This window comes from Stylophora pistillata, chromosome 10, assembly GCF_964205215.1.
Source record: "Stylophora pistillata chromosome 10, jaStyPist1.2, whole genome shotgun sequence".
NCBI lineage: Eukaryota > Metazoa > Cnidaria > Anthozoa > Scleractinia > Pocilloporidae > Stylophora > Stylophora pistillata.
Window position 1 is genome coordinate 11663338 of NC_142528.1, and position 26361 is coordinate 11689698.

At 39.8% G+C, this 26361-nt stretch overlaps 1 protein-coding gene and 1 pseudogene across 3 annotated transcripts in view; one reads left to right on the forward strand and one right to left on the reverse strand.

Moving 5' to 3' along the window:
• The window catches only part of LOC111346790 (3'-5' exoribonuclease HELZ2), a 62104-nt gene extending 41312 nt beyond the window's left edge, over nucleotides 1–20792 (forward strand). For all 3 annotated transcript variants that reach the window (XM_088736290.1, XM_088736288.1, XM_088736291.1), the window contains exons 17-29: nucleotides 3859–3940; nucleotides 4337–5653; nucleotides 5892–8503; nucleotides 8748–9007; nucleotides 9390–9475; nucleotides 10223–10366; nucleotides 10602–10778; nucleotides 11275–11561; nucleotides 16919–17248; nucleotides 17738–17959; nucleotides 18336–18495; nucleotides 19271–19438; nucleotides 19866–20792. In XM_088736290.1, coding sequence (XP_088592416.1) covers nucleotides 3859–3940; nucleotides 4337–5653; nucleotides 5892–8503; nucleotides 8748–9007; nucleotides 9390–9475; nucleotides 10223–10366; nucleotides 10602–10778; nucleotides 11275–11561; nucleotides 16919–17248; nucleotides 17738–17959; nucleotides 18336–18495; nucleotides 19271–19438; nucleotides 19866–19969 — 5949 coding nt within the window. In that variant the 3' untranslated portion in view covers nucleotides 19970–20792. The remainder of the gene's footprint in view (nucleotides 1–3858; nucleotides 3941–4336; nucleotides 5654–5891; nucleotides 8504–8747; nucleotides 9008–9389; nucleotides 9476–10222; nucleotides 10367–10601; nucleotides 10779–11274; nucleotides 11562–16918; nucleotides 17249–17737; nucleotides 17960–18335; nucleotides 18496–19270; nucleotides 19439–19865) is intronic.
• LOC148721805 (uncharacterized) lies at nucleotides 1619–3682 on the reverse strand (annotated as a pseudogene).
• Nucleotides 20793–26361: the final 5569 nt, after the last annotated feature.

Here is a 26361-nt window from a genome sequence, read left to right on the forward strand (position 1 = left end):
GGCCACACACCTCGCGGCTGATTAGGCTCAGCAACTAGGACAATATCTCCTTCTTTGAGGTTCTGTTTCTTCTCTTTCCACTTCTTCCTCTGTGCCAGGCTAGGAAAGTATTCCTTGGTAAAGCGTTTCCAGAAGAAATAAGCTAGTATTTGGGACCGTCGCCACGTCTTTGTTGAGTTGATCTCTCTATCACTAAATTCAGTATCTTCATAACGCGGGTCCGCCCGAAACAGCAAGAAATGATTTGAGGTTAACGCTTCAATTTCCACTGCATCATTGGACACATGAGTGGTCGGTGGACTGTTTAGTATCCCTTCTGCTTCAAATAGCGCAGTTCTCAGCACGTATTTTTAAATCTTCCTGTCTGCCAGAATAGCCTTCAGCGTCTTCTCTGTGTGCTATTCTAGTCTCTCCCATGCTCCTCCACTCAATTTCCATAGGTGCTCAGAAGGTTGCTTCATCTAATAGTTCAATGCATTTCTGCAACTCATTATTTGCACCGACAAAGTTTGTTCTGTTATCACTATCAATACTCTACGGTCGTCCACGTCGCGCGATGAATATTTTCAATGCCATCATGAAATGATGGCATTGAAAAGTGATGAATAACGTGAGATGATGAATCATCTCACATTAAGAATTCCATTCCTTTTTCTCAGTTTGTAAGACTTCGTCGTTTATGTAGTAATGACTCTGATTTTCACCACAAATCAGAGTCAATGTGCCAGTTCTTCGATAAACGTGGTTACCCTGTTTCCGTCGTTCAAGCGGGTTACCACCGCACTCAACTTATTGATCGACATTCAGCACTACAAACGTCGCATAAGGAAGATTCCGACCGCATTCCATTCACTCTCACGTTTCACCCTCACAACCACTCAGTTAAATCCATCATTCTTAAAAACTTTAAATTACTTCAAAACGATCCAGAGACAAGCACTATCTTTTCGCAGCCTCCGCTAATTTCATTCAAACGCGACAAAAACTTAGGCAAATTTTTGGTCAGAAGTTCTTTTCAGACTAATGAGCAACCAGGCACTTTTAAATGCGCTCGTGCACGATGCAAAACGTGTCCTTTCATTCACAACACTGATAAAATATCGGGACCTAAACGATCCATTAAGATCACCGATCACTTCACGTGCACCTCCGCTAATGTAATCTATTGCATAACTTGCACTTATTGCAAAAAGATATACATCGGCGAAACAGGCAGAAGACTAGGTGACCGATTCCGAGAACACCTTCGAGACGTGGAAAGGAATGACAAGGACACATCGAAACCAGTCGCCAGACATTTTAATTTACCTAATCATTCTAAGCAACATATGGCAATCTGCGGTCTTTCCTTGCACTTAGGTGGCACGGAAAGCCGTAAAAATCTTCAACAAAAGCTCACCTTTCAAACCGGCAGTCTAAATCCTACAGGGATCAATGAACGCTTTTCATTCCACTAATTTATTCATGTTTTTCTCGTTGCCATGCACCCACCAATAACGTAGCTCCATTTTCTGCCTTTAAAAGCACACACAACCCACAATTCCTCTATTCGCTCCGACGAAGGGCTAACGCTCGAAACGTCAGCTTTTGTAATCATTACGGTGGCCAATTTACAATTTCAAATTTGTTGATATATCCACTTTAACGTCTGATCCGGACCATTCAGGCCAGGAATTGTTTTCACATCTCGCAAGGGGTACTGGACTTTTTCTCTTTCCACCCGTGCGATATGGCATTTCTTGACGTGATGGGGAGTAAACCCCTTCCGCACATTTACTTCTTGAATCACGAGATCTAGCTCTTTGCCTTGAAGTCCAAGTGAAAGCGCTAAACTTTTATCTGTAAGTGCTGTGTTACAGCCTAAGTCACGCAATGCCATCACTTGTTGTTTTCCTGTTTCTCGGAAGATAACTATAGGAAGTACTTCAAACAAAGGACGACCACCAGCTTCACCAACCACGTACGCTGACTGGCGACACTGAAGACAACATGAGCATAGTTTGTGTTCCTCAACAACTTTCACCTATTCGCTAGTCAATATTTCCTTAAAAATTTTGCACTCTTGCAGAATGTGATTAGTGGACTAGTGAATTGGGGTCCTAACTGTTTCATGGCTGGTGCGTAATTAAAGTTTCTCCAGTGGTTCCTACAAACAGCCCAGATTGTGATTCGTCAGCTTACGTGCGCCTTTCAACTTTAGATGTATCTGAACGCTTTGACTATCTCTTCTCTGGTATCCAGCGCTTCTTGGACTCACTGATTTTTGCCTCTCTTTCCAGCCAATTTACAAATGAATCCCAGGTTAGCAACTTTGGTTTTCCTTCAACAAACTCAGCCCATCTACCGCAAAATTGGACAGGAATTTTAGCAACAGTTGCCTCAGGGAGTTGCGAGTTAAGCTCATAAAGGAATTTCTGCTCTTTAAAAATGCCTAAAATTCAGAAATTATTTCTTGATACTGCCTGATCTACATACAATTTTCTTTCACTTAACTCGGAAATTGATCTCATTGCTTCTTTGCAGCTGACACAACTGTGTCTACACGGCCAAAAAGCTCCTAAAGCGCAGTTCATATCTCCTCCTACTTGTCTGAACCTGGCATGAATTTTGCTAGATATGATTTTACACTTCCTTCTGCAGAGTCTAGCAGAAATTTAAGCTTCCTCGTTGCATCGTAAACTTCCCTTTTGTCTACCTCAACATTAAATGCTGCTTTGAATTTTGAAAACTCTAGTGAATTTCTATTCAACTTCGGCACGTTTGGTTTAACGGTTTTACAAAAAGGCTGACTGCATTTTCTCAAACAACTGATCTCTCTTCGAAATTTTCCCCCTAGGGTTTCCTGTGGCAGAAGTTTTCAACTCAGCTTGACCTTTAGCAATAGATGATTCACATGTCCCTTTTTTACAAGGTTTCCAGTAATTTTTAGGTCTAAGCATGAGACCCGATCGTTCACACTGCCTAAAAATAACTCATTCAACTCTTCATCAACATCACCTTTATTCGACATACCTTCTCCCTGAGCGATGGCATCTTCGAACTCATATTCCAATCTTGATTTCTCAGATTTCTTTTGAAGTTCCGAAAGCTTGGCACTCTGCTGTTGTTCGGCTCGCGGACAGTCAATCTCATTTGCGAGCGTTTGCGCAGCTGTTTTTAGTTCAAGGGGTAACTTCTCGCCTTGCAATTTCTTTCTTAAAACGGAAAGTTTACTTGAAGTAGTAGACTCACTTAGCGTAAACAGTCGTCGTGTTTCGTCTTCTGCTCTGTCGAGGCACTCATCTTAGCGTGACTTGAATGACACTTCACACTATTCAACCACACGGCTCGATGATATATGATGTGGTATATACACGTAGTTACATGTACACGACGATTTTTCGCTTGACTTCGCACAATATCCGTCTTGAAGGACCAAATGTCGTTGACGAACGACAATTAAACTCGACTGACTCGTTTTAAACATTTTTATTCGCGGGTGTACACTTACAAAAACACCGCTTTCACCGCTCTCGTTGTTACAAACTCAACTTATCTCATCTCACACACGCGCACGCGGCCCCTAGCAACGCGGTGGTCTGTCATTCGTAACGTGGTAGCGTGGCTAGAAATGAAAGTATAGAAAGCGGGAAGGGCATTGCTTCTAGTGCTTCAGCTTCTCACGATACGAAATTAAACTCATTTTGTGTGTCTATTGGTTATTTCAGCTCAGTTTTATAATTTTTATTATTACATTATTATTATTATTATTATTATTATTATTATTATCAATGTTATTGTTATGACTGCTATTATCATATTATTTCTCATTATTACCTTATTAATGCCAATTCATTTTATCGCCATTGGATCACCTAGGTACGAGCCATTCGAGACTCGCTCAGGAGAGAAAGTACTGAGCTCCGAGATGTAACAGTGGAGAAAATTCAGAATGTACAAGGTATTTAAAGAATTGTAACAATTTAGTTTAGAATACTATCGGTTTATGTGAAACACCAAGATGTTTTTGGACCTGGGTTCCAAATCTCCCAACCCCAATCTTTACCACATTGGGAATGGAGGTAAGTGTACGTTTGTTTGTTGATTCTTCTTTCGATAAGCTCCAATACCTGTGTTTTCATTTTTTGTCTTTTTAAGTATTTTTAGCCTGTGTGCACCTTATTGCTTTAACGATATCACGAAAAAAGCAGTCATTTCTCTTTTTTCATATGTGGTAGGACACCGCCTCTTCGCCTTATCTTTATTTTTTTGCTCGCACCGCGAGTAAATATGCATAACTTAATACTTTAAATCGAGAACCTACGACAACTACATACTTGCGTTCTTTTTGCTGTAGGAAAAGAGTTCCGTGCCCTATTCATCAGCACCGTCCGCACTTCTATCACATGTCAAACATTTCAAAGAACTGAGGAACAAAGTCAGCAACTCTACTGGGAATTTTTGTCTGATCCTAAACTCCTAAACACTGCGATAACCAGAGCGAAGTCATTGCTAGCTGTCGTGGGAAATGCTATTTCGTTGTGTACTGCTGGTGCTTGTAAAGGCATTTGGTGGGATTACATTAAGAGATGTGAGCAGCAAGAAAGTTTGTTTGGAGCATCATTCGAAGAGATAAAGGCGAAAGTGATTTCCCCTCTCTTAACAAGTGGTTTAAATCCTGAAGCTCCTGTCTTCGTTCCAAGCTTTGAAGAAGTGGAGAACAAAACGTCGCAACTACTAACGTGTGTTGGCGTGGAAGATGGAACTCGAGAAGTGTTAGGGACTAAAGAAAAGAGCACCGGAGAAAAAACAGTGAAGGATTGCTCCTATGATCCAGTGATGGAGAACGGATCAGAAAAGGAAATAGATGGCATGAAAAATAGTTTGAATTCAGAGGAAGTCTGGCCAGAAGAAGGAGAAAAGAAAGAAGAGAGAATTCTATCTATCCATCCGCGTGATGGCTTCCATGAGAACCAAGACGTATGTCCGTTGCATCGCGATAACCAGGGTGCGAATGAGTCAGGGGAGGGAGAAGAGGCCATCGATCAAGGTAACTCGGAACTATTAGAAGACTTTTGTAGGGAACGTTTTGAAAATGAAGAAAAGTATCTAATTTACTTTGACAAGATTATCAAGGAGTTCTTGCAGTGGAGCGAAGTAACCAAAGCAAGAAAATGTCAGAGACTTTCACAAGGTGGAGAATATCCCTCACTCCAGGAAGCTTTATTAGTAAGCCGAAGTGAATCCGGAGTCAAAGAACCTTCAAATAGAAGTCGGAAAGGGAAATCAGATCACCCTCAACCTATTTTTAGTGATTACGAGGTCAAATATGTCAACGGCCATCCGAAAGTATACCTTATAGATGTTGGATTTCAACCAACGCAGTCTGATCGACGTAAAAAACTAACACAATCTGACGCGCAGAATAAACTTCCTAACTTAGAGCATCTGCGGAAATTGATACAGGAAAAGGCTTCCAGATATCATAGTGCCACACTTCAACTCGATTCCAAGGCAGGTAACCTTTCCTTTGCCGTTGTGTCAGACTTGATTACCCCAGACATCAAAATCAGTGGACGGGTCAAAGGAGCTTTCAACATGGATCAAGTTGTCGTTGAAGTGCTTGATAAGCAGCCAAGTGATGGTTATTCCAGAACCAGAGGAAGGTTTGTAGGTAAGTCGTACAATGGTCCAAGGTATTTGAGTCGGATAGTGTAGATTGTTGCTAAAAGATTATATACTCAAGATGTACGTGCTACGCAATGTAGGGGTCAAGCCCCAAGGCGATGAATAACTGCAGGGCTATGGGCGCAGATTGTCTATCCTCAAATTAATGTTTGCCGCTCTAATTATCCCTATGTACGGAGAACTTGCAAACTTACTCTTTATCCCTTGGAACTTCTTAACTATAGGTGTGATGCACCCCATCATCGGCCATAATGAACGGCAGTTTGTGTGTAGGATCGATCCTCAGAATAATGACGTAATGATACCAATCAATAAGTCTGTGCCGAAAATTCTGGTACCAAGTTCTGCAAGAGTTGAAAAAAGATCCATCACTGCAAAAAGGCAAGGTAAACAGAGAACTGGTGAAGATGGGGTAGAACGTGAAGATTTATTTGGAGAAGAGTGCCTGTTTCTTGTTCAATTTGTCAAATGGGGAGAGGGCCGTAATTATCCATTGGGCACGATAATCCGAAGACTACCACAGCAGCATACCCTGCAGAATAGCGTGGAAATTCAGTTTGCCGAGCATTGCATTAGAAAGTTGTTCAATAAAAAGTGTGTCGAACAAGTGAGAAGTCTGTTTCCGCCAACTTGGTCAATTCCAGTTGATGAAGAGCGAAGACGTTTGGAAATTGATGGAGCGTTTACGATTGATCCTGAGAATTCCAAAGATCTAGATGATGCACTTTCCATAGAAAAGCTTCAAGACTCAGGATTATGTCGTGTAGGAATTCACATCGCTGACGTAAGTTTCTTTGTGCAGCCTGACACCCCTTTAGATAAAGAAGCTTTATTTCGTTGCTCCTCCTACTACCCTGGACATGGCTTTGAAATCGTTCCGATGCTACCACGCGAGCTGAGTGAAAACCATTGTAGCCTTCTTTATGACAAACGCCGTTTGTGTTTGTCGATTTTCCTTAACATGTCAGATGATGGAATATACATGGAACAGCCTGACATACAAGAAACAATTGTCAGGTCCACTTGTCAGCTCACTTACTCTGAAGCCCAACAAGTTATTAATGGTCAAGATTGCTCATTTAATAAAGTGCCAAAGGATACTAAGGATAAGATTCGCCAGCTTAGTGACCTTGCACAAAAAATGAGGAAGAGGAGACTTCGAGAAGCTGCCTCTGATCATTGGTCAAGTAGAGATGAGCCAGAAGATTATGAAGCACACGAGCTTGTGGAGGAAATGATGATTGCTGCCAATAAGGAGATAGCCAAATTCCTCTATTCACGAGTTGGAATGATCACACCCTTACGGACCCAGCTTCCACCCAAAGAGCACAGATTAAGAGACTGGCTCAAACAATTCGGGAAATTCATACAGTTCTCTTTGTTCCCACACGCTGTTTATTCCGCTGAAAAACTGCAGGAGATGAAAAAACTTGTCGGCATTTCGGAATTTCCAAAATTTAAAGTGCAAAAGTCTGTCTGGTTTGAGCTCTGTAGCGCTGCAGAATCTCTAGACAAAGTCAAGCTTCGTCAGCTGATTTTTAATGAGAAGAATCACTCTCAGTTGGCCATCGCAAGAAGGCAATTTGAGCGTATTAAACAGAAGGCTCAGTACGTGTGCGAGGGGGATCTAGATGAGGCGGAGGGGAAACTTGGCCACTTCTCTCAGAGAACGGACCGCTATACACACTTCACGTCACCTATTCGACGATACATCGACATAGTGGTACACAGACTTATCTTGAATGCGATTTCTGAAGGCCGTCACACAGGGGCGCCCCCTATGGATCGAATTGCTGAGATGTGTCGTCGTTCCACGTTTGCTGGTGCGAATTCCAAACACTTCAGAAAGACGTGTAACGAAGTCCACTTGGCAGCAAAGCTCAGGGAAAAAAGCCACGAGACAACAGCAGCCGTTTCGATGATAGAAGATGGGAAAATAAGGCTGGAAATTACAAATCGAGAATACGACCAAGTCGCTAAAAGACAGAGGGAAATTAAACTAAGCAGTTTAAAACCATTTGATGCTAAGCATGGTGGCTCCGAGGAAATTGTGCTTCTTTGGAAGCTGAGACTGTATATCGCTCCGAAGGAAAACATCGTGGAGAAACTTGATCGTGAAAGAGAAAAGGTGTCCATCATTTTATCTAAGGAATTACCTGAACGTGAAGTCTTTGATTTTCCAGGAGAAAGTTGGCAACAACTTTTGAAAGCACTTCAAGAGGAAAACTATAGGCGAGTTTCCTCGCTAATTAAACGGATGGATGGTGATCAGCGAAAGCATTCTCCATGCCTTACCAGTCTCCGAAATCAGAATAACCTTCACAATTGCGGAAAGCTTGGATCAAACATAGAGAATACCCACGAGAAACAGATTTCTCTCAAGATTTTTGATACAGTTAAAATTCAACTGACTGCACACATGACACACGGGGTTTTCCACCCAGAAATTCAGCTCTTCAAGATTACTCCAAGCGTTCATATTTGTGTCGAGCACCGCAAATATCCAAGAGAATGTTTCACTACCACACCAAGTTATCACGCCACCGGCAAGTACTCGACTTTAGAAGATTACATAGCGGCCTGGGAACCTGTTCTTGATTTGGAAGCTGCGACAGTTGCTGTGGACGAGGATGATGAGTTAACCATACTCGATTTGGACATCAGGTGGAGGATGGATAGCAGTGGAAATCAAGAAGGATTTTTCAGCCTTCAAAACGAGTATTGCACAACTCGCCAAATCAAATTTTACGAAGGGGACTTTGTTTGTGTTCGGGTACAGGCGGAGATGTACATGGGGAAATCAAACTTAGTAACAGGCGAAAGGAACAAATCAGAGGTAAATATACAACCATTTATCTTCATTAGTAAAGTAATACCATGTAGCTTGCTCGTGTACTCTTATAATATACCCTCATGTAATGGTGGCCTGCTTGCAGATTATAATGTACTTGCATGAAATGGTGATATAGTTAATGCCTTTTAATCATGCAACTGACACTGTACCCACAACATCTACTGAAACATGATATGGAAATATGTTTGTTGTATTCGAACCTAACGGTGATTATGTTCCAAAAAAGATGGATTCAGATTTGGAAAATGAGGGGCAACTTACCATGACGCAGTTAAAAGGCACCCCATCCTTTGAGAGCTTCAGGTCTCCATCATCAAGTTTATGGGTGGGGCACTGCATTGTTAGAGAAGTTAAGTTGACTCAAGATAAGGAAATGGTGTCAGTGAGGATAAATCTCCGTCAGTCAGCATCGGAATTTCCCAAAGAACTTGTGAATGGAGGCAGTCTGAGTACGTTAACTGTCATTCATCGACCTCCAATCCACAGGTAATAAAAAGGTATTGTTAATGGCACAATGCAAGTAATTATTTCCAGACAGTGATCCTCTATTATGCAATCCAAGTAGCTACATTCGCTAATAATCACCAGTAGTAATAGTTTATGGCAGTTTTATGAAGGTCTACCATACCTTAAGTCGGTGATTGTAGAGAACCCTTATCCCGATCGTCTGCAATTACATAACAACCATACCTCACTTTTATTAAAAACGGCAAATCTTCCGCATAGAGGAGAACCTGTAGGACATAATTATCTAAGAAGTTAATGCCTTTCATTAGCACTCATGAATTCAGTACTTGCTACTTCATTAATTTTCTATTTTGGTTCTCTAGTGCTGCACTAACGACTTTGTTTACTGTCTTTTTACCAGACGAATGTCTGCAGTCCTGCGTTGGACTCTGAAAAATGCTCCTGAACTGGTCGAGGCGGTATGCCTAGGGCACGAGCTTAGTCAAGGTTGGAAGAACATACATAACTGGAATTTAAAGTATTGACAGTGCACAAATAAATTATTTCATCGTTAAACAATGCCATCGTTAAACAGACAAGTTAATGCCTTTTTAGCACCACGTTTTCGGTTCAAAAGTGAAATATTTTTTCATTTGAGATTACGAGAAACTTACGGGAAGAGCTGATTGAAGCCAAAAGATTCGCATGTACATTATCATTTGGTTGATCTGGACTAATTACTGACATAACATCAGGTAATCAACTTATCAACATGGTTGCTATTTGAGGAAAGTAGTTTTCATTTTTACACTCAAAACTTTAAGCTGAATATGATATAAGGATATCTCGTATAGAGTGATTTCTAGTCCGCCACGTAGAACACGCTGACCACTCAGTCGAAATGAATTAATAATTAAGTACAACCTACTATCTGTGATAGCTGCAAATTTATTTCCTGACTGTTTTTCGTTACTCCTCCTACTACCCTGGACATGGCTTTGAAATCGTTCCGATGCTACCACGTGAGCTGAGTGAAAACCATTGTAGCCTTCTTTATGACAAACGCCGTTTGTGTTTGTCGATTTTCCTTAACATGTCAGATGATGGAATATACATGGAACAGCCTGACATACAAGAAACAATTGTCAGGTCCACTTGTCCACTTGTTCGGTTTCAAATAAAATCAATAACATCGATTACAATGGAGATACATATTCAGAAAAACATTCAAATGAATCTGTTTCCTCTCTCCAGGGGACTTCGAATTACCTCCTTTCTCTGACTTCTCAATTTTGGGAAAGGATCCCAAATTTTCATTAGAGGGCTTAAATACGTATCAGAACAAAGCTGTGAAAAAAGCACTGGTGAAACCATTTTACCTCATACAGGGCCCTCCAGGTATGTGCTACATTGTCAACATATGTGTTCAATTGAAGCGAATTTCTTGCTTGAAAATACCTTTTCCTCGTTCAACCGTTTACTGGTGCTATCTTCCTAAAAGATTGTCAATCCCCTAAGTTGATTTGAATTCTGAACAACATTCACTTCATTGCTGCACACTCGTTAGAATGTTCGCCTGTCTCTTTGTCAGAATTGAATCCTCTTCAATCAACCTATTTCTTTTAAATTTCAGGTACCGGCAAGACAGTGACTGGCGTTCACATAGCCTACTGGTTTGCACATCGAAACAGGAAAACTTTTTCACAATCAGATCAGAACCCGACTGAATCAGATAATGTAGACAAGTTGATACCATTATCACAAGTCATTTACTGCGGTCCCTCTAATAAGTCAGTTGATGTGGTAGCAAGTAAGAAACCTTTTGTAAAGCAGACCCAAGCGAAACAAAGGAACTCTGGGTCTTTTTTAATGTTTTTGTTTTGCATTTGGCGTCTTGGGCTTTTTCTTGATTGTTCTTCTTCCTGTACTCTTGCACAAATGGTTTTAAAAACAAACGTTAACTTTCCTTTACAGTCCAATCCCCATAGCATTTTTTTAGAACATCGATCAAGACTGAAACAAAAAAAAAGAGTAGCTATTCAATGCTGGACGTCTGTTCTCTACATATTATTTGTTGTTAATCCTCGTGAATACTCAACTTATCATAGCGCAGTCCTATTCCAGACTTTCACGCCAACAGTTTGTTGGGTCTATTTGCTCTAAAAGGTCGTAAAGATCCTTGCGGATCGATTTCGCTCCTCAGAGGAAGTACCCTTGAAACTATCACTCACGCATCCGATCTTTTTCATTTCATTCATGTCATAAAATTTATTCCTTCCTCCATCTCTTTTGTCATCTCTCTCAAGGAATTATGCTCCAACATACTGGACTCAACATCATTCGAGTCTATAGCGATCTAAAGGAGCAGGCCGAGTTTCCACTTCCTAACAGACATAAACCTCTGAGAAGTTCCAGTGTCGATAATGAAACTCAAGAATCGGATGAAGGACTGAGAGAAGTGTCCCTACACCACTTCATTCGTGGAGATAAGTCTCGGTTCGCTCGTGATCTTCGGGAATATGAGAGAAAATTTGAACAAGATAGGAAGAAAGGTTTAAGGACCAAAGATGAGGACGTCGACAGGTACCGTGAAGTAAGTAATTGTGGCCGATTTACAAGCTTTAAAAGTTGTTCGTCACTTCAAATAATCATTCGATTTTGTAGATCTTCTTATAATTATTTATCATTAGACCCTTCCGGTCCCGCGCGCGCAAGCCCGTAAAACACAATGGCGAAAGCTAACCTGTGCTGGGCCGGACGGGTTGACGCGAGCCGGTCAGGAAAAAGGCTTCCGGCCCTACTTTCACTCAGCATTGTAGCAAAAAATTACAGGAAAAAAATAAAATAGTTAAAAAAGTCGAGTTTTTCGATGAATTTTGTGTATTTATGGTTCTGACTCGAAAAGACAAAGGAAAAGTTTTTATTGAATACTCACCCGTCTATCGCATATTTTTAAAAACTGGACCATTAGATAATGCAATTCAAGACTTTTTATTGGCTTATCCATTATGGTATATGAGCTAATATACCATGAACTACAAATATGGTAAACGTACACGTCAGCTTAAAATTAAAAGGGAGCTAAAAAATTTCATAAGATTTAATTTAAGTGTTTTTAATAAAACAATTATTCCACTCGCCCTTGTTGGATATGAGATGACTATAGCCAACGAGGCGCTACGCGCCTCGTTGGCTATTTATCATCTCATATCCAACGTGCGCTCGTGGAATAATTGTTAACTATCGAGGTTGAAACAGAATTTTCAAAATCTCAGCAATTAGGGGTCTTATTGATTAGTTTGGTCGGGTCGGGCAGGAAGATATTTGGCTTGCGTTCATGGCCCCGAGCCAAATATTTTCCCTGCCAGCCTCTGTCGCTGGCCACATGTTTATGTACCTTGTTACCGTTTTCATCAGTACCATTTAGTTGCTTGTAAGCTTCTGTTAGATAGTCCCTTTTGTTTTGCACTACTACTGCTGCGCCTTTGTCAGCTTGGAAAATAACAATACCACTGTCACGTTTAAGCGATTTAATAGCTTTGCGTTCTAGCCTAGTGATGTTAGAGCGTTGCGCGTTGTGGGGCGTGTGTTGCAAGATGGCACGATCTACTCCATTTAAATAGCAGTCTAAGGCTAGATCTCTGCCCGGAGATGGCGTCCAATTCAATGGTTTTTTGTAGGTGTTTTCATCGTCAAGCTCTGTGTTACTATTGTCGTCATACTGTTGCGCCCCACAACGCGCAACGCTCTAACATCACTAGGCTAGAACGCAAAGCTATTAAATCGCTTAAACGTGACAGTGGTATTGTTATTTTCCAAGCTGACAAAGGCGCAGCAGTAGTAGTGCAAAACAAAAGGGACTATCTAACAGAAGCTTACAAGCAACTAAATGGTACTGATGAAAACGGTAACAAGGTACATAAACATGTGGCCAGCGACCCCACGTCTGACTTCGTCATCAGAGTAAAAGAAACTGTACAAGGGGCCCACTCCAAGGGTGTAATCAACACCAATACAGCACAGTATCTGGTAATGGAAAACGCTCAACCAGGAAATATCTATTTCTTACCTAAAATTCACAAACCGCAACGCCCGCCTCCCGCTCGACCGATTTGTAACACCATCAAATCTGCCACAACTAACATCTCTAAGTGGATTGATGATCAACTACAACCACTGGTCGAGAAACTACCCTCCCATCTCAAGGACAACAACGACTTTCTCTGTAAACTTGTCGAACTGAACAAAAGTCATACCTTACCGCCAGAGACTACTTTAGTAACGTGGGACGTAAAATCCCTCCACACTAACATCCCACATGATGGTGGCATGGAAGCATGCGACCACTTCATGCGCCTTGATAATTTTGAAAACAACAGAAGAGAAACTATCGGACAATTCATCAATCTCGTTCCAACTTGTAATAACCTAACCTTCCAAGGCAAACACTACATTCAACAAACAGGAACAGCTATTGGAAAACGGATGGCGCCGAGCTACGCAAATCTCTACATGGGGCGCCTTGAGAATCGCTTTATGATAGAAGCTACTGACCAACCTCTTGTCTGGTTCAGATACATCGATGACATTTTTTTCATATGGACACACGACGAAGAAAAACTCAAAAACTTCTTTAACAAATGTAACTCCTTTGACCCACACATCAAGTTTGAACAAACCACATCAACTACAAGCATCCCTTTTCTAGACGTTCAAGTTATCATCAAAAACAACGGCGAACTTAGCACAGACTGATACACAAAACCTACCGATACCCACCAATACCTAAACTGGACCAGCTGTCATCCACGACACACTAAAACATCCATACCGTACAGCTTGGCATTGAGACTACGACGCATCAGCTCCGACAAGGAGTTTTTTGAAAAACGAGCACGTGAGCTACACAACATACTACTTAAGCGAGGTTACAAGAATAAGTTGATTAGGGAATGTATCATGAAAGCAAGGAGAACATCAAGGCAGGAAGCGCTCACAAGCAAACCTATTTACTCCACTGACCGTGTACCACTTGTAATAACTTACAATCCAGTACTGCCAAACATCCACAAAATCCTCAAGGAGCACCATCAAATACTCTTGACATCGTCCAACACACAGGCCATATTCAAAGAAACACCTCTCGTTGCCTATCGAAAAGGGCTTGATTTAACACAGATGCTTACCCACAAAAGACTGCGATCGCCGATAGCCGCTGACACAGCCCCCTCCACTGATGAATCCCCACTCGATATAAGCAATCCACACATTCAAGTTCCATCTGACACTACCTGTACAATCTGTGGTCGATCATTCAAAACTAACAAAAATCTCGAAATTCATTTCTCTCATAAACATAAAAAGCAGAAACCATTGCATTCCACTCGTCCCGGATTCTGGCCCTGTAGGGCTGACATATGATGCAACTGCTGCAAAACATACGGACAATTTACAGGGTCAGTTAAAAGCAATACTACAGGAGAAACGATAACACTGCGACAACACACGTCATGCAAGACTAGCAATGTGATATGCCTGATAGAATGCAGCAAATGTAACGATCAGTACGTAGGCGAGACAGGTCACCCAACTCACCACCGTGGCAATCAACACCGTAGCGACATCAAGGGTGGACATAAAAACATACCCCCTGTCAGACATTTAAAAAACTGTGGAGTCGACCATTTTAAACTTACAGTTATTGAAAAAGTTAGAAGTCAAAATCAAGAAATCAGAAAAGCAAGAGAAAATTATCGGATTTAAGACTCAATCCTACTATCAATAAGCTTAATACATGAATTATAACTACTTTAACTTATCTATTTTAGTCACCATAACACGTTTCGCTGTTATCTATTCTATTTTTATATTATTACGTCATGAAATATTTACTGTTGACACGAATTTTAAATTTGAATATTGCTCATGTAATTAGTATGCTCCTGAGGAAGACCGAGACGGTCGAAACGTCGAGCTAATAAACCAACAAAGCTACATTGGAGTTGGCCTCTTGACCATTACATTTCTGCTTATATATATATAGATATATAAAGTGTGACTTGATTTTCGTAGAACAGTGCTCAATACATAGAAGTAGAGCGAAGTATATATTGTGGGAGGAAAAAGACAAGTAAACTACAAGTTCATCCCTACAAGCCTGTTTCGTGGTCGCCCACTCAGTGGGCGACCACGAAACTGAGTGGGCGCCCACTGAGTGGGCGACCACGAAACAGGCTTGTAGGGATGAACTTGTAGTTTACTTGTCTTTTTCCTCCCACAATATATATAGATATATATATATATATATATACAGAATGAAAAGGCGCACCAAACGATGAGCTCCCAGCAGAAGCATCCAAGGAGGATACAGTGCTTCAATGTAAATTAAGTTAAGTGTAAGACGCTGAAACATGAAGCAAACTTCTAACTGTTCCAGCTTTAATGCGGCGACATTTCGGCCTTCGGCCTTCTTCAGGTGGAACGTATTTACATAAAAATTAAAAACTAAAAATCCTAGTAGGTTTACAGAATGACCTGAATTTATACTAAACGTAAGAAATATAAATAATATTACGTAATGCACTACATACCTAAATAATACGATATAATAATGAGTAAAAGGCAAGAATGTGTAAGGGGCGAAATAACCACAACTGGTAGCGAAGAATTCAATTGCATTGTGTAAATTGTGTCCCAATTACGTATCATAGCGGACGCGATTTTTCGATCTGAATTCGCATCTTTTGTTAAGTCCATGGGGACTACGTGTACAAAGTTGTGCGGTCCAGTAGGCCTCTCTCGTATATGTATATATATAGAAAGTTTAAAAATATGCTAGGATGGACAATTTCTGACGTAAAAAAGATATTAAATTTAATAAAAACGTTTCTGTCAGAGACCTTCTTCAGTTGTTTACAACTTTTGAAATAAAAAAAGAGCTTTAAATAAGATCGAAGTGCTAGTGATTACGTAATTACAGGTGACGACTAATCAACTGGTGCTTATATGTGACGACAAAAAACCAAGCTACAAAGAAAACAATAGACAAAACACAAGAGACAAAACCTAAAAACCAAGAGATAAAAAAACTGAATATGCTAATATGGGTGGCGCAACCGAAGAGGCAATGCGGCAAGCATTGATAAAAGAAGAAAAGGGTAGACCCACTCTTAACTACAACTGTAAATCGGACCAAAATCCTAAACAAGGCGTTAAATAGTTAATAGTTTCTGTTCCGAAAAGAATGTTTGTGTTGTGTGTAACGTTGTTTAAAAGTCCCTTCTGTCTGCCCTCTGAAAAACAACTGCCTCACTTCAAGCGTCGTCTACAACGCCAGCGTAACAACAGAAAGCGACATAACCGGAAAGAATTACCTTGGACTAACAGAAGGGACTTTTAAACAACGCTACACACAACATAAACTTTCTTTTCGGGACAGAAACTATTCAAACAGCACGGACCTATCAAAGCATATCTGGACACTCAAAGACAACAACACCAATTTCACAATTAACTGGAGTATTTTAGCGATCGCCCCGGCCTACAGCAACAAAAGCAAGCGGTGCCACTTGTGCCTCACAGAAAAACTTTATTTAGTTAGAGCCAAGAAACAGCGTTTACTAAACAGAAGAACAGAACTCATTTCTAAATGCCGCCACGAGAATAATTTTTACTTAACAAATTTCATAAGTTGCCAACAATAGCTCTATAGAAACTTTATTCCACACGTAGACTAGATCATCACACCAGTGAATTAATTAGCTACTTATCCAATTTGTATATGAGGAGGTATGTTCTTCTTTAAATAAAGTTCTGTCTGACAAGCGCTTAGGCGCGAAAATCAGAGTCACAGAGAATCGATGCACCCTCTTTAATTCTTTAACTTATGTATGTAGAGACATGTATCTGTTTTTACTAACACTATTTTGCTCTACCTCTTTTACCACTCAGCTTATTGAAGAGGCTGAGCAATGGGCATTTCAGCGAACGGGTGTGCAGATCATCTTATGCACATGCGCAGTTGCGGCCAAGTCTAGTGTAATCAGATCATGCAAAGACAATATCAAGCAGTGTATTGTGGATGAATGTGGCATGTGCATGGAAATTGAATCGCTCTTACCAATCGCGTTCTTGGCGCCGCAGCAAGTGGTATTAATTGGCGATCACAAACAGTTACAGCCCGTCATTCGTGACAAAAAGGCACAGAATCTGGGCCTCAACGTTTCAATGTTTGAAAGGCTCTCTGGAAAAGCCAAGATGCTCCGGATTCAATACAGAATGGTAAATTAAAACATTTACGTTTTTACGTTTTCAGTTCTACATCAATTACGGCTACTTATTCTAAATGTGATAGCTTTGCAATGATTTGTCATGGTTTACCCGCCCTCAAGATTGACTTAATTTTTTGTGTAATCATGAATCCTGAGGGACATGCCTTTACAAAAGAAGATCTGAAAGGTCACTCTAATCTCATCACATACTAAGTACATATCAAATCTAAGCTACCAAAATTTACATACGGTTGTTCTTCTCTTCGTATAGTTTGGCGCTTCAATGTCTCTATGCTCCCAGAATTTTCCCCTTATGAGCAGCGAGTACTGTTACCAGCACTCCATAAAGTTAGCATTCGTGAATCAATTTTAGATTCTCTACTTTAAAAAGAATTTATATGATGACAAGTTTTAAGAGTTTCGATATCACAAAAAAGGCGAGTGACTGTCCAAATTTAAATATGGCTGCTTCACACTTATAACTTTGATATATTCACAGCACGAAGAAATTTGCAAATTTCCCTCCGAGCACTTCTATAACAATCAGCTGGAAACGGATGCATCTGTAAAGAAACAGGGTACCCATTTACAATCCTTTTGGCCCGTTAAAGACGTTCCTATGGCATTTTGTCATGTTGTGGGGCAAGAAGACGTTACCTTCATTAAGACAGCACTTAGCAATGAGCAATCTAAAGCGAATGATAAAGAAGTCAGAAAAGCGGTAAGTGTGACTTGACTCGCTCTCTCCGTCAGCAGTGGCTGTACTAGAGTTAAGCACGAGAGGTGTTTCTGGAGAAAATATTGAATGACTCTTAATTCGAGGCACAAAGCAGTAAGCTTGTTTTATATCTTCGTTAGACACAAAACTTGGGAGAACCGCCGTAAAAAAGGAGCAATCTATATGTTTTAAATAGTTATGGTGTTACCAACTAAGGAACTTAATATGTACCTAGCGTTAGTCTTGTATCTATAACTCACATTGTTGTTCTAAAGCTTGTGTAGCCCAACCAACGACGGGACTGTAACCTTGCAAAACGTAAATCTCATAGCTGTCGATGGTGCTCAACTCTGACTTTTGGGTATGGCTTTTCTGACAGGTGCATGTGGCAAATTGCCTTGTGAATAATTACAGGGTGTCCTCGTCAAAAATCGTTATCCTGTCACCTTACAGAGAACAGCAGGAGAGAATAAGAAAAGCGTTGGCCAAAACATCACAGTGCAAAGACATCTGCGTTACAACTATTGCAAAGAGCCAAGGTAAAGTAACTTTTGTTTCGTTTATCATCGTCGTTTAGCATTATATCGTCAGTTTTATGTGAACTAAATTTTAAATACTCATCACTAAGAAAAATGCTGATTCGAGAGCCCCCGCCTGGGGTCTTCGGGCATGCACACCTCCCCTCCCCTCCCCCTTTAAGGCTGTAAAGTCTCTGAAATTCTTATCTTAAGCATTCTTTGGAAGTATATGCAAAGCAATATGGCGTGGTGAACACGCGCCAGGTTGTGATTGCAAGAGTGCTCAACCAACGAGAAATGGAAAACCACTCCCCGCGCCAGGTTGTGATTGCAAGAGAGCTCAAGCAGCGAGAAATGTAAAACCATGTTTTTCAGAATGCGAAAAAGCCTATCATGTTGTTTACTCTTATGTTTTTTTTTTGTAGCACATTTTTTTTCAGTTTTCATTACAGTTTAATGTTCTCGTCTTACACACCTTTCTTAACGAAAAGAAGGCGACTAAGAAATCGAGACATTTTTTTTTTTGACGGCAGCCGACACCTACTGAAAATCTCGTATTCTGTCGTGCTTGTCGACGATTTTGAACTATCCAGCCTTATTTTCATAAAAAAAAAACAACGATTTATTCACTAACACCCGTTTCTGCGGATTTTTAACTAATAATTATCAATTACCTAATAGTTGGTTGTTTTTTTGGACCAATACAAATATTTGATGGAAATTAAAATGATAGAAAAGTAGTGTAATGGTGTTCCCCATACTTGCAAGATCTAACTCAAATTTCATTCCTTTTTAGGAAGAGAATGGAATTACGTCATCTTATCTCTGGTGCGTTCACTGAATGAGGATGAACACCACCCAGAGCGATCATTATATTGGATCCGTGAACATTTGGGGTTTTTAGCAGACGAGCACCTGATGAATGTAGGGCTAACTAGAGCTCGTAAAGGGCTTTGTATCATCGGTAGGAAAGCAAAGATATTATAACATTATTTATTTCATCTATTTCCATGAAATATAGTCGTGTTGATATTTTACCACTAATATGTATTTATTTACTCACATACCGGTAATCTTTCATTACGTTTCTTTCATTCTGTGAACTGCATATAAAAAAGTGAAGAATGCAGCAGATGCTGCATCTTCCACCGTAATTGAGGACAATCATGGGCAACAGATTTGCGGTTTTTCCAAGTTTTGTGGATCCTCTCCTCCCAGCGGAGAAAAAAGGAAAAGCTTTTAAGAAACAGCCTATTTCAGCTCTATCTTTACCCCTGTAAGCTGACATCAAACAGTAATTTCTCATTAGCTGATGTCAAAAGGATGAAACAGGTCTGCTTTTTGAGTTGATTTTCACATCAACTTTCTTTTTTTGTTTTTGTTTCTTTCAGGTAACAAAGAATTACTGCTATACCATTCCATGTGGAAGAAATTGATAGAATCCTTCGAAAAAAGACACTGTGTGGTCAATGAGTCTGACTGGCCGAGGAACTAAATATATTACCCGACGCGGAACATGCAAAGACTGTCAAAGAAACTTTAAAATAGGCTCAAAAGCAATGATTTTTAGTCTAGATACTATAACATATGTGAAAAAGAAACAGCGTCTCTTCCGAAATCTAGACAGCCTCAACCAAAAGAATATCTTACCTGAACTTAATGCTTAACAAAAAAAAAAAAAATCAGGGGACCAGGAATATATGGATTCCACTCGATGGGATAAAGTCCGTTTAAAATAAGGTTTGCCAGCCCGGCCTCGCTAAAAGATAGGTCGAAGAAGGACTTAGTAACGTAGTTTACACGACCCAAAGCTCCCGATAAGGACACACAAATTGTTTGCTTGGCTACATAAATAATGGCTGTGTGTAGAAGCTGTATGTTGTAGAAGAGAGTGTTTTGTAGAAAGTCATCCCGAGCGTCTGTTTATGATCTTATTTTGGAAACCATCTGTGGTTTTACTAATAGAAATATTTTTTAATACATATCTATATCTCTTCGATTGAAAGAGAATCTCTCCGATCTACCAGCTTCAATCCCTTAAGAAATTTAAGATGTAACTCATATTATTCGTGAATTCTAGGGGATGCAATTACGATATCATCAAACGAAGTAGTTAGAATTATGATGCGGTTATGTTTTTACTAATTTGTATTTCCTAATCCAGTAAAACATTTATTATTGAACAACCATTTATTATTCAAATAAGCTTAAGATACTAATTAAGAAGGTGTCAGAATTTCAAAAGCAAATAAGACCAGTTTGCTGAGTTCATGGTAATAATCTTATAATCGCGAAAATAAAAATCAAGTGCGCGGAAATTGATCTACTTGATATTTCAAATAGTATAGGACAAATACTAACGTCAGCAGTCACTTCACATTCCTTATTGTTATCTTGTCAAATGCTTCACTTCTACTTACTGAGCTGTGAAGCCTCCATCAATTTTTAATCGCATTTGCTAATCCATTGGGAGGTGAAAGTCAATTTAGATCTCACTCTCGTTTCCATGTTGAAATGCAGAGCGCGTACATGACAAAAGAGCCCTGTATTTTAAAACGTATTACCAAAATTCAACTCTAGAACTACTAAAACGTATACCACAATTCAACTTTACGAACTACTTCACGTTGATCAGTAGGTCTTTCTCTACCAGATTCTAGTTTCAGACCTTTTCTGTGGCAATGATTAAGGAAACTCGTTTTTTTTTATGATATCTCCTTCCTGACTACCCATATAAGATGGGTTGCGTTTAAAAAACAAAGTACTTCAAGTGTACTTGAAGTACTTTGCCTATTAAGCAAAGTACTGACAAAAGTACACTTGAAGTACTACCAAAGTACTTCCAAAGTACTACCAAAGTACTGGCATTTTTATTGGCATCTGATTACAGTTGTGAAATGACAATAGAACAATATTTACTTAGAATGAATTTGCACCAACTTTGGGAAAGAGTAAGTTACCATTTTCTAACAGCCGTTGATGCATCTCTTATCAGTTACCTTAGTCCTGATTTAAAGTTTGATTTTCACATTTTTCAACGCGACTTGTCCATAATTAACGAACGCTTTTCATTCTACTAATTTATTCTTGTTTTTCTCGTTGCCATGTTCCCACCAATAACGTAGCTCCATTCTCTGCCTTTACAAGCACACACAACCCACAATTCCTCTATTCGCTCCGACGAAGGGCTAACGCTCGAAACGTCAGCTTTTTTAATCGTTACGGTGGCCAATTTACCACTTCAACTTTGTTGATATATCCAAATTATTTCGTTACTCCCACCGACGCAGCCCCAAACAGTTTCTTTCGAGACTATTAGCCTTTATTCATTTGTCCATAATTAATGTCGGTATCTTTTATTCATTGCTGGCGCGTTTGTGTTCCATTTAATATGGTTGTGGTTTCCAATGTGAAAGATGTGATGACTGAAAATGTGACATTTACATGTGATGCTCTTGTCATGCCTGCCGCGACGTGTTTGTATCCTTTCTGTTTATTCTGAGTACTAGTGTTTTCGGATCATTTCCGGTTACCTGTAGTTTTTCCGGGAACTGTTGAATATGTAAATGCACAGGAAAATTCATATCCAAAATTCATATTTTATTACCAGTGGGATCTTTTAAATTATTTTAATATTATGAATTGTAAAGCGCTTTGGTCAATTAGTGGAGTTAGCGCTATACAAATTGTGTTGAATTAAAAGAATTAAATATCAGTTCCGAGAAAATGGACGATTGCTTGAATCGCAAGAGTTTGAAATTTCTCTTCGTAACAAACATAGTTGCACAAATATGATATCGTTTGGGCATTTGGGTCGTGAAAACTCAGACTCAGACCAACGTTTCTTCAATAAGATTCAGGTACACGGTTAGTGAGTGTATTCGTAACTCAGCCAATGGATGAAGAAAACAAATCTGATCACGTGATTTGTAATTTTTCTCAGAAAAGCAATATTTTAAAATTTTCCGAGGACTGGCATTTGTGACTTAAGAGTCTTTGCAGTCCTACCATCTCGTGACGGAATTTAAATCCACAGAGATATATGAATCTCTGATCTCCCCATTATTTTCGTCTCTATTCTGAAGCACCGAGCAAAGGTAGTTATTTTACCCAGTAAAGTGCGATCGATAAATTCCAAGTGAGTAGCAAACAGAGATGATTGACCACTTCAAATAACAAACATTTAAGTTTTAGCGTCTGAATGTTAGCGACAAATTTAACCTTCATACTTAAATGGCAAATTGCGGCTTGTATCCTATGAAATTATCATTGGCGATACGTTCCTAAGACATGCAAACGAAGAGACCAAAAGATACTATAAGAATATAGCTTTGTCTGAAAGAAAAACAGATTCATTTTTCAACTTCGTTATTGTAAAGCTGAATCGACAAATACCACTTCCTTATCAAATGATGTATATTTTGTGGCGATAGCGCAAAGAAAGCGAAATTTCAAATGCTCTACGGGGCGATTCTCACCGATTATAGACAGTAACACAAGATCAATTCCGGATGAAAAGGCGCGGACAAAGCTAAACCGATGTTATATTAGAGCACTGAGAAATTACGACATTTTGCAGTTTTGTTCCAACTTGTTACATAGCTTAGGCTTGTGGCCGATATAACGCGCGTTCTGATTGGCTAAAGGCGAGATCAGAGCAGGGCATTATACAGCGGTAATGCCCACGGGCTGATCATGGATTTTGCAAATTAGAAAGAGCACAAAATGTCAGAATGGTACCGCAGCAATTCTTTTCGGTTTTCAAAAATTCGAGTGCATGAAAACGATGAAGGCTGATTAGCAGTCAGAGAGAGTAGATTCAATTTAACTATGCGCTCGAGGAGAGTTCACATGAGCTTTGCATGACGAGATCTTAATTGTTGTACTTTTATCGAAACTGTAACATCATTATGTTTGTGTACATTAGTCATATTGACAACTTTTTCTAGTTTTCCATCCACTGTGTCTTCTACTAACCACATAAAACTCCATGCGAAGAGGAAACCAACATTCACGATCGGTTGTACAATAATAATAGTAATTATGTATGAAATACCAAATCGTACTTCACAAGTATTGAGCCCAATAAAAACCAATAACAGAAACAGGATATTTACCGGAAGAGCTAGGCTCAGATATTTAGCCTTACTATTCAAGTTGCTTCTGTCAGTATCCTTATCCAATTCACTGTTGTTACCACTACCATCGAAGTTGTTAACGAGCATTCTTGATTCTTTCAGTAAGTGAGGTGTTCATCTCAACATAAGTTTGTTGTTAAGTCGGCAGTCACAGTTTTGCCAGCATTTTCATAGTTTGAAATCTCATCTGTTATCTCGCGAGAACTAGTATGAACTTTGCACATTTGGCTAGCTTTCAAGCTATAGAGCTCGTGGACCGGCCCATTCTGAAAACGCTCGACATCATTTAGCGCGGGCCTACCACGAACGGCGTGTGCGTTTGTATGTAAGATGAGCGTATAAGACAGGAATATTTGCAAAGCGGCCTTCCCGAAGCACAGCATTCGGTAAATTATGATGTTTACGAAGAACGAGCATATGACAACACAAGCTGTCGCACTCTCATCCCCAGTTTCCGCGGTTTACGCAAGCAAGGAACGCCTGGGACCATGACCTCCCTTTTGGCGACCAAGAACGGCTTGCATTTTAAGACTCGGGCTTTCTTACGGAAGCCCGAGAAATAAAAACAGCTAAGATTTTAGAAGAACAGCGAAAATACCTTTGTTGTCTCAATGCCGTGAAGCAACATACGAGTCGTAGGCGCTGTCATAATCAGTGCGTGAGTAGGAATGAACTGAGCTGACTTTGATATGCCGATAACGCTCTCTATAAACATAGTTTTGTGCTTAAACACTAAAATAAAAGGTGGGCCCTTATCGCATCTCTCAGTGGCAGACTGGACTCGCCATCAGATGATCACTCTTGCTCAGTATAAAAAAAAAAACACGTTAGTTGTTGATCAAGATTCATAAGTTCTTAGCTACCTCATTCTTATAGCTTCAACAAAAACTCATGCAGTTTCTACCTTGTTTTCCGCAGAGTTAACAAAAACAATCTGGGAAACTAAGATTAACATTTCGTCATGCCTCGTGGTAAAAGACACAAAAATAGAGAGAGAGAGAGAGAGAGAGAGAGAGAGAGAGAGAGAGAGAGAGAGAGAGAGAGAGAGAGAGGTAAAGTGTTCTTATTCATTTTGTTGTCAATTTTGTTAGATCAATGAATTGTTGATATGTTTATAGAAACTTGCATAAATAAATTCTCTTTGGTATGTTTTGGCTTCACCGAGTTGTTGTTTTGTATGGTCAACCTAGCATGCCCCAGTTAACCTAGATTATTTTAAAGGTGTTAATTACCATTTAGGAATGTTCGACTTGAGGAACAAATTTGCAAATGAAATGGGACCTTAAGGAATTAGTCCAGTGACATAACTACTTTTACCACAGTCTATGCCATGTCCTAATTAACACTCTGGGTGTAACTATTCTAATACGCATTACTAGAGGCGTTAACTCACCGCAGCGACCGTGGGATGTGGTACCAGTTCAGGCGGTGAGTTTTATTTTCGTTGGTCAGTCTTCATCTTTATGATATTACTTCATATTACACACACTTTGTGGAAGCACACATGAGTCCTGAGATTAATTAAACTTAACTCATCCAGTTAACTTGAAGGTGAAGGTAAAGATATTCAAGCCAGCTTAATTTGATTCTCTCTTGCTTTGGCGTAGAATAAATTGCTCTAAAAAAACTTGGCATGCAGCAATTGAACAATTTCATTGTCTAAGTTCATTGGAACCCTATATTTTTTACCCATGAGGAGATCGTTAAAGTTTAAAAACGGAGGCGTCATTGATTACCTACGGGATACACCTACAACCTTGGTAAATATGAATCAAAACAGCTCACAAGATATCCAGCTTAGAGTGATGGCCTTGATGGAAAGAGCACTGGTTTTCCGTTCTTGGGTAAGAACTTCCCTCCACTATATGTTTTGAGACATTTCATGATCGATGAAAGCTTTCTCTTTAATTTGAATAACGTCTGTTTTCTTTATCATCCACTCGCTAACAAATTGTTAAGTTTATGGAGGATTTTTCCATGATTAAACTCGTAATTGTAGCCCTAAATCATCCAGGTTCTTTTGGCAGTCACTTCGTTATGTGTTAGAAAAAAAAAATGTTATTCACCAGCATTGGTCGGTCCGTATTGGGAAAAACTGTGCCCTCTGTCTTGAGCACCGCCCTCGGCCTACGACCTCGGGCGGTATCCAAGACCTCGGGCACAGTTTTCCCGATACTGACTTCCCGGCTGGTGAGTAACATATATTTAAAGTAAGTAGCGGTTTTTTTGTTTTGTTTTGTCTTTTTTTTTGTAGCCATAGCTATTTCTTTTGTAGTCTCATGGAGTGTATAGAGTTACGTCACTAAGCTTACGATTTTCTGACCCTAGGCAACAAAACTATCCCAAAGAATCTGTTGACCCATTAGTGGCTAAAGGACAGATCGTTAGACTAACTGACCGATTAAGTAATTAATAGAGGTATTGATTGACTGGATTTTTTTTTCTCACCCCTAAAATCCCGAAATCCGGTAACTCCATTGAAAACGCAATCTCACGATAATCAATATGGTCGTCAACAATGCGACCCCATCCAGCGGGATATCCCCATTTGCAAAATACTGCCCTGATTCCCAAACGACCGTTTTCTATTCGATTCGGACCATTTCTAGGCTGGCGGGGGTTACTGATATATGCATCGGTTATGTGCCGCCTCAAAGGGTTAGTTTCCTTAAAAATGTTCAAACTGTAGACGGGTACGGATAACACAAGGACGAATGGACACAATTCTGACAACATTCAGACGAGATAT